Source organism: Berghia stephanieae, chromosome 2 (assembly GCF_034508935.2).
Source record: "Berghia stephanieae isolate SIO BIC M18660-M18661 chromosome 2, UCSD_Bste_1.3, whole genome shotgun sequence".
Taxonomy (NCBI): domain Eukaryota; kingdom Metazoa; phylum Mollusca; class Gastropoda; order Nudibranchia; family Aeolidiidae; genus Berghia; species Berghia stephanieae.
The window spans coordinates 73,266,457-73,279,300 of record NC_088361.1 but is presented as its reverse complement, the minus strand read 5'-3'; the positions used below and the strand labels follow the sequence as shown (position 1 = coordinate 73,279,300).

At 36.5% G+C, this 12,844-nt stretch overlaps 1 protein-coding gene across 1 annotated transcript in view; it reads right to left on the bottom strand.

The window, feature by feature from the left end:
* The window catches only part of LOC144965500 (transmembrane 6 superfamily member 1-like), a 77,691-nt gene that overhangs the window by 49,509 nt on the left and 15,338 nt on the right, over window positions 1-12,844 (bottom strand). Inside the window, exons 3-5 of the mRNA XM_078900899.1 lie at window positions 10,405-10,606; window positions 1,370-1,452; window positions 500-630 (exon numbers count right to left, since the gene is read on the bottom strand). Of these exons, the coding sequence (XP_078757025.1) occupies window positions 500-630; window positions 1,370-1,452; window positions 10,405-10,606 (416 nt within the window). The remainder of the gene's footprint in view (window positions 1-499; window positions 631-1,369; window positions 1,453-10,404; window positions 10,607-12,844) is intronic.

Below are 12,844 nucleotides of genomic sequence, written 5' to 3'. Positions count from 1 at the left end.
ATATCATCTCCCAAAACAATATCTATGCATTTGACTGGCCTCCTTGAAATCATTGTAATTACATTTCAAGGACTAGTTTAGTGACCTTCATGAGTTAGTGACTGACTATGGTTCATAATCAAATAACAATGTGACGCAAACTTTTAAACATTAGTATTAGGCCTATTCAAGATATTTATGGAATCGTTTAAGGGGATCTTGTGAATAATTGCTGTTGACATAAACAACTAAAGCTAGCAAAGGATCTCAAGGTAAGTTTGTAGAATGTATAAACTACTATTTAAATTGATATGTTTGGTGTTGGTTCATTTATAAATCAGTATTGCCTGAGGCATCCAATGACCCTTGTTGTAATTCTTTTTTTTTTTTTTTTTTTTGGTGGGACACCCATATTTTGTCGATAGGAAAACCCGATCAGTGTGCGGATACATTTTTTTTCAAGATTTGACTGGGGACCCTGTTCTAAGAAAATTCCAAACTTTATCCATAGCACACTTACATCTTTCATAAGCCCATTCTTTATTGACTTGGATTCCTCTGCTTTTTCATCCAGAAATTTTTTCAATGACCAAACACAAATGACCATAAAGGGACAATATAATAAAAATGCCCATCGCAAGGAATCTTTACCTGTGAATAAAAATAAAAGACAATCATCATCATTCTGAGTATTGTAACAAATATTATTATCACTCCAGTGGTCGTTGTTTATAAGCACTTTAGCAATAAGCATGTTATGGGTGCAAAATAATTTTAATACATAAATTTACCCCCTAATAATCACACCTACTGAAACATTTTCTGCTGATAGTAAATCTCACTTTTCAATCACTAAATAGCCGTCACTGCAAGTCGCAGACCAGCCACCACTGGCAATCAACCAGCCATAAGCAAAACATACAACATTCTTTGGAAAAAGAACTTGCTCACTCGACATTGCCGAAATGGAAACGTCTTAAAAGGACAAGCAGTTGCATTTTCTATTAATTATGGCAACAGAGCATTCAGCACTGCATGTCCTAAAATTTGGAACACTCTTCCTTTCTTCCGTAGGTCTGCTGCTAACACACATGCAGTTTCAGGAAACACTGCTTGATATCTGATCCTGATCATGTTAGCAGCATTTTAGCAGTAACCTTGTGTGCTAGTGTTTATATGGTGGTGGTGATGATTGTAGTGGTAGTGATGATGAGGTGGTGTTGGTGGTGGTTGTAGTAGTAGTAGTAGTGATGCTGATAAGGTGGTAGTAGTGGTTGTAGTAATAGTGGTAGTGATGATGATATGGTTTATTACTATTTCTATAGTAAGAATCTCTCAAAATTGATCTTCAAATTAGAGAATCACTATTATGACAGCATATCATACATACCAATCATTAGAGCCAAGAGCACAACAATTAGGCGTTGACTAAATGATCCAACCCAATATAGACCAATGTCATAAAAGCTTTGACTGAAAAATAAAAGTACCAACTGTGAAATTATTGAAACTTTCAGAAGGCATGAATGTTAATGTAAATGGTCACAAAGTTTACTACATAACCAATCACTACATTTGCAGTTGCGCCTTAATTGCGAATAATGAGTTTTGAGAAGACATAAACAGGGATGCACTGGCAATTTTAAAAAGCCTGAAAATGCGTGAATATGTGAGTACGGCTTCAATCGAAGCAGAATACTTTTATAGTATAGCATAGTAGATACTTGTGCGGCTATGGCGTCTTGTGGTATGACACTCACTTTCAGATTGGAAGGTCCTGAGTTCAAGCCTCGATTGGTGCATGAGTTCTTGGAAAAAGCTCATTAATAATAATAATAATAATAATAATAATAATAATAATAGTAATAATAATAATAATAATAATAATAATAATAATAATAATAATAATAATAATAATAATAATACTTTATTGCATCCCAAAAAGTAAATTTTTTGTACAGACGTGTTATAATTTACACAATACGATAAAAATACAATGGAAATAGGATGTATATATAAAAAAAAGGAACAGCTCCATAACCAGAGCTGCGCTTTATAATATGAATAATTTCAACACTGTAAAATAGTTAAAACTGTCACTATAAATTGAAAATTGAAAAGATTGCAAAACAAATAAATTAATAAATTAATATTTACATTTTTTGAAAGTAAAAATGTGAAATAATTATATAAAATGATTATTGCTTATTGTTATAAAGCCTAATACTTGACGGCAGAAAAGATTTTCGGTGTCTCTCTGTTTTCGTTGAAATAGAGAAAGGGAGACCACTTCTTTCTGACATAATAACTGATGGTCTTAGTGGATGATACTGGTCATTTAATATTTTAGTTATTTTATTTATACAAAATTTCTCGTATAATACATCGTCAACATCATTTATATAGCGTTTAATTGATTTTTTAATATTTGAATTTATTTTGTTCCTTTCCACTGCCAAGCTGTTATACAAAATGACAAAACACTTTCGATTACTGCTCTATAAAATAATGTGCAGAGGGTTTTATATATTCTAAACTGAGAGAGTTTTGATAAAAAATATATACGTCTGCACATCTTATGCCTAATTATTTTCAAGTGTTCATCCCACTTGAGCCTGTCATCAATTGTTACACCAAGGTTTTTGTAGTGAGGAACTTGCTGGACGAATTGGTCCTTTAATTTTAACGGTTCTATCGGTACCTTCACTCTCCTAAAGTCAATAACTAGTTCCTTTGTCTTGCTTATGTTAAGCTCTAGGTGGTGGGCATCACACCAAGACACAAATCTATCAATTTCTTGCCTATAAGCCACTTCGTTGCCATTTGTTATGAGGACTTGAAGAGCAGTGTCATCTCACATTCTCTCACCCATTCTCAGGTATAAAATGAGTTCCTGGTCATTAACAGCATTGTCTTTGTCAGAAAAAAATGTAATATCGCCTAAAGGTCGTCATGTCTCGTTTTTCATGCTACATGTTGCTGTTGGTTTGGGACCCTTTGTAAAGCGCTCTGAGCACGTTTTGTGGATATTGTGCTATATAAAACCTCAAGTTGTTTTTTAAAAAATTGCATTTGAGAGTAATAACACAAAAACAAAAAAAGAAAAGTCAGCAATAATAAATCATTTTTTGATTTATATATATATTTTTTTTACAAATTGACTTAAAACTGTTATAAAATTAAAGCTCCATTTGAATTGAATAAATAGATTTTTAAATTTTGAGAATCCTTCAATGACTTCAAAAGCTAGCAATGACTATCCCACACAAATCTTTGGGCCTCTTTTTCGCTCACGAAGTGCCAAATTCGCGACAAAATATGGGACGAAGCCGTTTCGTATATGCTATTTTAAAAAATTAATTACAACGCTGTTTATCGATGAATGTGACTGAAAGTTGGCACACAGTTAGAAAAAAGGTCATTTTAGATTATGTTAATGGACAAAACTCGTGCGATTACCAGAAGACCGTTAAAAATAGATTTTTATTCTTTGGAGTAAAATATTTCTAAAACTACCGGGCATGTAGGTTTTGTCGCTGACAAGGTAATACATGGACATTTCTTCTTTTTGGTTGTAAAATTTCATATGAATATGACGAGTACTTTTCCCGTATTTTACAAAACACCATCCTAATTTGCTCTTCATTCGTAAAAGACAAACCCATTTTGCCCCCTACAGCCCAATCACAAGTTCAAAACGATTTGGCACCAAACTGACGGCTGAGCGCGTCGTGGCAAAGCGTTTTCTGATTGGTTGACCTCGTTTTAAAGTTCATGACTAGTCAAAATATCTGCACGGTCTCACTGGCAGAGGGGTGTTTATCGTCTGCCATTGCGTTTGGGTTCAATAAACAGCTGATAATTTGACTGTTTAATTTACAAGAATTTAAGAAATTATAATGTTAAAAGTGTTCGATTGCAATATGATCTACAATCTCAGCATGGGTTTAATTATTGTGTTCCAAGTCACGTTCCATCAGTAACCTTTGTCCCCTTGTCCAATTTCTCTTTTCCTTCTATATTTCTTTCGTTTATGTACGCAATCTCTCCCCCCCCCTCCCTCTCTCTGTGTGTGTGTGTGTGTGTGTGTGTGTGTGTGTGTTATACACTCATTTCTTAATATATTTCTGTGTGTGTGTGTTATACTAATCTCTCTCTCTCTCTCTCTCTCTCTCTGTGTGTGTGTGTGTGTGTGTGTGTGTTATATACCATCCAGCTCTAAAATTGTACAAGTTAGAACTCTTCTAATGTTTTCATCATTTTCTCTATCAAATTTGCCAAAAAAATTGCCAAATTTCAATCTTTTAATCCACTTATTAAGCAAGATACAACCAAAGGTCGAAAAAAATGCAGAAAAAGCGTCCCATTTTTTCGCGTTTTTTTCCTCTTTGCGGGTCATCGAAATAAATGACACCTTTGAAACTGCATAACTTGTTTATTTATGAATGGATTTTCAAAATTCAAAAACAATTTTACTCAGTGGAGATAGGGCTTTGATTTCAGACAAAAATTTTCCTCAAAAAGAGAAAAAAACATTTTTCATAGTCATTGCTACAAAAGCTATGATTCTTTTTGGACATAATACTTTGACATAGCTGCCAACTTTTCAAAATTAAAATAAGGAACGCCCATTTTGCACGGGATGAAGGGACGACGTGCCCCCCCCTTTCATCGAATCGCAACATATAAAAGTCAACCTTTTTACTACTACTACTAACACAGAGGCTTATCCAAATGTTGCTAAATTATCAGGTATAGTTCCAGCACATTTGAATCGTTATGAAATGACACTTTCCACAATGAGATCAAAATTTCAGAACAGACAAAAGAAAGAAAGAATTCAACTGCCTCAACTTTGATTAGGACCAATACACAAGCACAATTGTAAAATAAATGAAATAACTTAGGCTGTTTAGAAATGCACAACTGCCAACCTGGTACATCACTTGAGAGGGCGTTTTGGGGTAAAAATTAGGGAAATTGGCTAAAAATAGGCGATTGCATATATATTTACTTTCATGCAACATAATGGTCTTTAAACTGTACACTATAATAGTAGTTATGGTAAAATGAACCTCTAAATATAGGAGAATTCCTACCTCTTTACTTTGACAAGATACACACACCTAAAAATGGAGTATACTTATTTCTCTTGAACCTAAACTGTTGTAAAAGCTTGCTTGAAAAAAAAAAAATTAGAATCAGATCAAAACTTTTTATTTAAAGGGATGGAATTTATTTTTCATAAATAAATAAAGGGAAATAATCATTGTAATTTTTAATCTATATAAGCAATTGATTTTCTGATTGAATAATTTTGAATACCTTCCAATCAAAGATGTTGATTTAATTATATTTTTTATTAAAATATATTTGTCACAAATAGTGAAAGTATCAATATTATCTCCCCTGTGTGGTGGTGTCCGGGGTCCTCAACTGAGAGGGTGCAAGAATAGGCCAATGCAAAGCCAGCAGGTCGTAAAAGGTGTGTGTGATTCCCCCTTTTTCAGTCACCCGGTCCTCCAGGTTAGGGGTTGTCGAAGGGTTAACACCCCTTCCATAAAACTCATTGATACAGAAACACATACGGACAAATCAAATCCTTTTTTAGCTTGGGTGACCGAAGAGTTTCTGCAATGACAGAATTTATGAAGGACAACAGACAAAGCCGAAAGGACTCTGCTTACCCGATGATGTCTTCGTCAAACAAGCAGCTTCGAATTGCATCGTGGAACGTTTGCACCATACATGAAACAGGTAAAAGTTGTGACAGATATGAGAAGATACAGGCTGCATATACCTGGAGTAAGCAAAACTCACTGGATACAATCCGCACAGAAACACCTCAAGTCTGGGGAGAAGATTTTATATTCAGGGAGAGGGATTCATACACAGGGAGTAAGAATAATTCTAAGCAAGTTTGCCCAGAAGTCACTGAGAGGATGGGAACAACACGGATAAAGGATCATCATGGCATCCTTTACAACATGGAGTAAGAATATCAACATGAACATTGTACAGATCTATGCCCCAACAAATGACACAACAGATGAGGACAAAGATACATTTTATAGTCTGCTGCAACAAGTCATTGATAAGTTGCCAAGGAAAGACATCAACATATTGATGGGAGATGTCAATGCTAAAGTGGGACAGGATAACGTAGGTTATGAAGGTATCATGGGCTGTCACGGCATGGGAGAGATGAACAACAATGGTGAGAGATTTGAAAATTTTTGTGCATTCAACAGTTTGGTGATTGGAGGATCAGTGTTTCTCCATAAAAGGATACACAAGGCAATTTGGGTCTCACCTGATGGTGTGACAGAGAATCAGATGGATCATTTTTATATCTCCTGAAGATTCAGACGTTCATTAGAGGATGTGACAGTAAGGAGAGGGGCAGATGTTGGATCAGACCACCACCTGCTATTGGCAAAGCTTAAGCTCCGACTCAGAAAACATGGGACGAGAACACACACAAGAAGAAAATTCCAGGTGAATGCACTAGATGGGGAAAAGAATGAGGAGTTCAAACTGCAACTGACTAATACATTCCAGCCTCTAGCTAATCTCGAGGAGGACATAGATGTAGAGTCACATTGAGCAAAGATCAATGAAGATGATGGAGGTATCGGGTGTAAAGAAATCGCAACATAAAGAATGGATAAGTCCAATTATCTTGGACCTGTTTGAAAAGAGGAGAACAAGGAAGGAATAAGTGAATGCAAGTCGAACAAGGGGTTTAAGACTGGATGCACAAGAGCAGTATCGAGCCACAGCTAAGGAAGTCAGGAGATCTGTGAAAAAAACAAGGAAGCATTCATGAACAGACTTGCAGAGAAAGCTGAAGCAACAGCAACAGGAGGATCCTTTAGACTTGCAGAGAAAGCAGAAGCAACAGCAACAGGAGGACACAGGAGGATCCTTTATCAAACTGCCAAGACACTTGCTGGAAAATATGGGAAACCAGAGGTACCAGTCAAAGACAAAGATGGAAAAACTATTTTTGGAAAAGAGGCTCAATCTAAGCGATGGAGGGAACATTTCAACTGCCTTCTGAACAGATCACCAACAGACAACCCACTGGAAATTTTGCCTGCAAGGAATGAGCTACCAATTAGCTGTGATCCACCATCGATAGCAGAGATTGTGGGTGCCATTAACAAGATGAAAAGGGAGAAAGCTGCTGGACCAGATCCGATTCCACCGGAGGCTCTAAAAGTTGATGATGAAAGAAATGCTGAGGCACTTCACCCACTATTTGAGAGAATCTAAAATGACGGGATATTCCCAAAGGATTGGAAGGAAGGACATGTTGTCAAGCTTCCAAAGAAAGGGGACCTCAGTAATTGTAATAATTATCGAGGAATCACTCCTCTCTATCCCAGGAAAGGTTTTCAATCTCGAGAGAATTAAGAATGCAACAGATGTTAAACTGCGGGATGAACAGGCAAGTTTTTGGAAAAAACGTTCAACCACCAACCAGATTGCCTCTCTGCAAGTCATAAAGGAACAGTCTATAGAATGGAATTCTCCTCTTATTGTCAACTTCCTGGATTACGAGAAGGCTTTCAACAGTATTGACAGAGCAACATGTGGAAAATTCTGGCACATTATGGAATCCCAAAGAAGTTAGTAAACCACATTAAGAAATGTATGAAGGATCAAGTTGCAGGGTTGTACATGAAGATCAGATTACTGACACCTTTGAAATTAAGACTGGTGTCAAGCAGGGATGCTTGCTCTCACCATTCCTGTTCATCCATTGATTGGCTAATGAAGGAAACCTACAAAGGGCGAAGAAATGGGATACAGTGGACCCCTGGACACAGTTGGATGATCTGGATTTTGAAGATGATCTGGCTCTTCTGTCCCACACCGAGGACCAGATGCAAGCAAAAACCAATATTATAAACAGCCCATCGGAATCAATTTGTTTAAGAATTCACCCTGCAATGTCAAAGGTCTTAAGGATAGGTATTCGTCAAAGGGAGCAGATCAAAGTAAAAGATCAGGAACTTGAAGATGTAGACACTTTCTGCTATCTCAAGAGTATAATTGACAAGGATAGAGGCATGGAAGCAGAGGTGAAAGCACGGAAAGGAAAGGAACAGGCTGCATTCACATCTTTGAACAGAGTTTGGAGAAATAAAGATCTCTTCCTTCGACTAAAGCTAAGACTTTTCAACTCAAACATGAAGTCTGTCCTATTGTATGGATGTGAAACTTGGAATGCATCGCAGGCATGTATAAGGAGGATACAGATTTTCGTAAACAGGGGCATACGTTGGCTACTCAGAATAAAATGGATGGATAGAATTAGAACGAAGAATTATGGAAAAGAACAAAGCAGAAATCAGTGGGAGAGGTTATAGGAAGAAGATGATGGAGGTGGATTGGACACACCCTTAGAAAGAATGACTCCACTATAACAAAGAAAGTATTGGACTGGAATCCTCAGGGCAGAAGATCAAGGGGAAGGCCACAGGGAACATGGAGAAGAATTAAAAAAGCTGATATACAGAGAAGTGATAAGACATGGAATGAGATTTAAAAAAAAAAAAGTTAGCTCAGGTTAGAGAAGGGTGGAAACTGTCTGTGGGCTATACCCTGACCCATGGTGAAAATGGCAATGGTGATGATGATGAGATGCGGACACCACTGAGGAGTGATCATGGAACCACGGGATATGGACTCCCGTGGGGAATAGACCTGAGGCTATGGGAGGTGGACACCACTGGAGAGTGAACCCAGGACTATGGGAGATGGACACCAGTGGGAATTGAACGCTGAACCACAGAGTATGGACTCCACTGGGAAGTGAACCTGGGACTATGGGAGGCGGACACTAGTGGGGAGTGAACCCCGGACTATGAGAGGTGGACACCACTGGGGAGTGAATGCAGGACGATGTGATATGGACACCAGCGTATTGTTCCTGGAACGTTAGGTTTTATCCGTAGAATGTCCCTGAAATTTTGGATTTTATTATGCAAAAAAACACCATGCCAGCTTAACACAAAATAATAATATACCAGCGTAAAAGTATTAGACCAATACTTAGAAATTGGGCTAGTCCATTTCGTTTCACAGTATAAGGGTGGTACATATGGGGTATCATTAGACTATTACTGAATTCCTAAGTACGCATTTTACCTAATTTATTTCATAATGTTATTTTAAAATATGAATAGTTTAAAACAATAACATATTTACTTATTGTATAAATTCATTTTTTAAACATTGTGTTTACTTATTACAACAACCAGGCAATGTCACATGTATCCTATCACCCCTGCCATTAGTGGGCTTGTCATGCCAACAAAATGTCTTGCGATCGGTAGCTGAGCAATGTGTGTTAATGTCGATGATGGTCGTGTCGTGGTGGAAGGAGGGAGGGAGGAAAACTAGGCTCTTTGTTATAGCTTTTTGCTGGTAGATGGGTTGATGTTGCGGTGTCCAACGGAAAAATTACTTATGCTACACGTCTAAAATTTGGAAATACACTGTTATACACATTTCAATAATTTACCCTGCCACCGTACAAGTTGCATCTCCAAACTCCAAATATTAAGTGATTTCTACTGGTTCTATAAATGGTACGAACTCGTAGGGTGACACAAGGATGGACTGACCTCTTTTCTTATTGTTTGGCAGGCTTCATTCATTTTTATCAAAGGGTTTTCCTGTTATTATTAAACCCTTACCTGTCCCGTAAATAACGGTCCAAAAAAATAGGTCGGTGTGGGTTCATCCCTCAATTGTGATTGCTATAATGTAAGTGGACAGATTCTAAACTAAGTTAATAAAAAAGTGCTGAAATTTTTTAATTTTCTTTTAAAGTTCCGGCTTGCGGTGGACCATTACAACTAGAGAAGCTGGAGGATCCAGTTGATTGCCAAAAAGCCGGAAAAGTGGCATCCCTGCATAATTATTCAGGTAACTAATCCGACACAGAATTAGTCACTATCCATTTGTGGTTGCACAAATCAGAAGCCAATAGATTTCTTAACCTTTAACCTGTAACCCAACTAACAGTCAAATGCCAAATTTTTATTTATTTTTTTCTCTACTGTATCCACCTGGCCATTCCTTTAAAAAAATGAAGAAAATAAAAACAAAAAACAGATAATCTTTTACTAGTTAAACACATTTTAAACAAAGATTAATCACACAACCAATGCCACGTGTTTCACCCTTCTTTACATGTTATGTTCTTGGTTGACTGTTTGGTAGGGTGATGTAACGTAAAGCATTGACAACATATACCCAAAAAGAGCATTCTAACGAAAAAAGATTATAATAGAGCACTCAGATGAGATTAATAAAATGTTGTTTTTTTCTTTTTGAGGCAGAACGAGTGTTCAGATGGCAGACATTCTTCAGGAAAACAGTGTGGTATCAGTCATGTGAGTCACTTACTTCCATGAAATAGCAGCCATGATAGTAAGATACATGGCATTGTGGCAGATGCCATCCCAGTAACACATCATAGTTCCATGAGCAGACTTCAAATAAGGCTCACCCTCACGCAAAAATGATCCAAGGAATTCTGCAATCAAGCCATCGTTCTCCAGAGCAATTATAAGACTCATAACAGAATTGAATGTCAGGAGACTGAGAACTGGTTGACGAAATAAATGACACACACAATTATATATTATAAATAAAATACACTGCTCACATTTAAAAACGCAACATTAAAAAAACTTTATATGTAATAGATATCTTTTGTAAAGTAATATTTCAATGGTAATTCACGTGATACCAATGTTGACATACAACCCACGTACTAAAAATAATGGTGACTGTTTTCGATGGATTTCATGAAACAAACGCAATGATTCGATAAAATCATCACTATGTCTAATCAATCTCATAATACATGCCAACCATCTTCATGTCAATTGTAAACACCATGCAAAATTTGATGATTGGCCCAGTGGTTTTGGAGCCTTTGGGTTTCAAAAAATCCAATTTGCCAAATATGTTATATATTAGATTATATATCCTGTGCAAAAGTAAATATTCACACTTATTTCATCCTTTCTATCTAATGACACAATTCAAGCATTACTTTGTGAATATTGCCTATTCAATGAATATAATTTTTCCTCTATCTTTATATTACAGCAAAAATTACAATGTATAGAATTTTAGGGGTGAGAAAGAGTGATCACAAAAAAGGGGGAAAAAATGTTAGCGTGTAGATCCTAGCTACGTATAAATTTGAATTTCATTAAAATTTACTGAGTGCAATCTAAAATGTGTCTCGTGGTCGCAGCAATTTTTGATTTCATTCGGAGGAATTTCAAAAAGAAAGAATAATTACAACAAATAAAATCTAATCTATTTAGAGAATGGTACCATGTGATCATACAATGTCAACAGCTACAATGCACCCCGATTTTTCACTTTAAAAAATACTCATATGAAGTGTTGGTATGATGTGGTAGTGGTTATAGTAGTACTAGTGGTAGAGATGATAGTGTAGTAGTTGTAGTAAGTAGTAGTAGTAGTAGTAGTAGTAGTAGTAGTAGTAGTAATAGTAGTAGTAGTAGTAGTAGTAGTAGTAGTAGTAGTAGTAGTAGTAGTAGTAGTAGTAGTACGTAGTATGTAGTTGTAGTGCTCATGTAGGATGTTGTAGTGGAGGTTTTAGTAGTGGTGATTGATGGGATGGTGATGTGTTGGTGGTTGTACAGTCCGTGCTGTCTTTAAGAATGGTGTGCTTAATGCCGAAGCGTGCTTGAGTTCGAAGTAGACATAATCCAACGATTTCCAGAAATGAAATTTCATAAGTATTTTCTAGTTGTTAGAGTGATTGGCCTCATAAACGATAATAATTGAGTCAATCAGTCATTCTTTCGTTTATTCAATGTTGAAAACCCAGATAAGCCATGGAAAGCTGTGTCACCAGTTGACCCAACAGACCACTCTTTCTGTTATACGACACTGTTAATCTCCTGAAAAATGTCAGGAACAGTTGGGAAACAGAAAAAAACTCAAGTCATTATCTTTCCAGTCTGATGACTGTAACATAAAAAGTGCTAAATGGCATTTGACTGTGAGTTGGGTTACAGGGACTCTTGTCTCAAACTTTCAGATTTAACAAAAGCTTCACTTTATCCAAATAGCATTGAAAAGCAAGAAGTTTCTTTAGCACTCAATATATTTTCATTGACTTGGTTATTCGTCTTTGGAAAGTATTTAACACAAAACCCCTATTTCAGGCAATTTTAAGATAAGTGTGTTGTTGATTTAAGTGTTGGTGGTCAACATCAAATCAATATACTTAAAGAATGGTCACTGTTACCTTCTAAAATGGAGCCCTCTTGTAATGAAAGAATAAAGACTTTTACCAAAGACACTTCTAAAGCCTCACAATGGACCCGTAACTGCCTCTTTGATCGGTCTGATTTCCTCACCACTACATCAGAATTAAGACATCAGTACCTATGTACCTGTTGGATTTTTCCAACAGGATGACATTGAGAAATATTTCTCACACTTTATGAGAGCAGCAGGTTGTAATTATTACATTTCTACAGAGCACACTGGCCATACTCATGCTATTGATAGAGCAAAACTTGTGCTCATGTATCAAGCTACGGCAGATATTGCCTATGATAACGCTGCTTACTCTTGTGATGTTTGTAGACAGGAACTGTTAGACAATGAAATATTGGTGCTTGATGATTTACATGAATACATTGAGAACAGAAGATAAAATGTCCTTATTCCACATTGGGGGTTATATTGCTTCCAAGCACCCTGACTTACAATACGGACGTCTCGACAATTCATGTGGAAATAACGTGCCCCCTTTTCACAATCATCTTAGACAGAGGAGGTCATTCATATA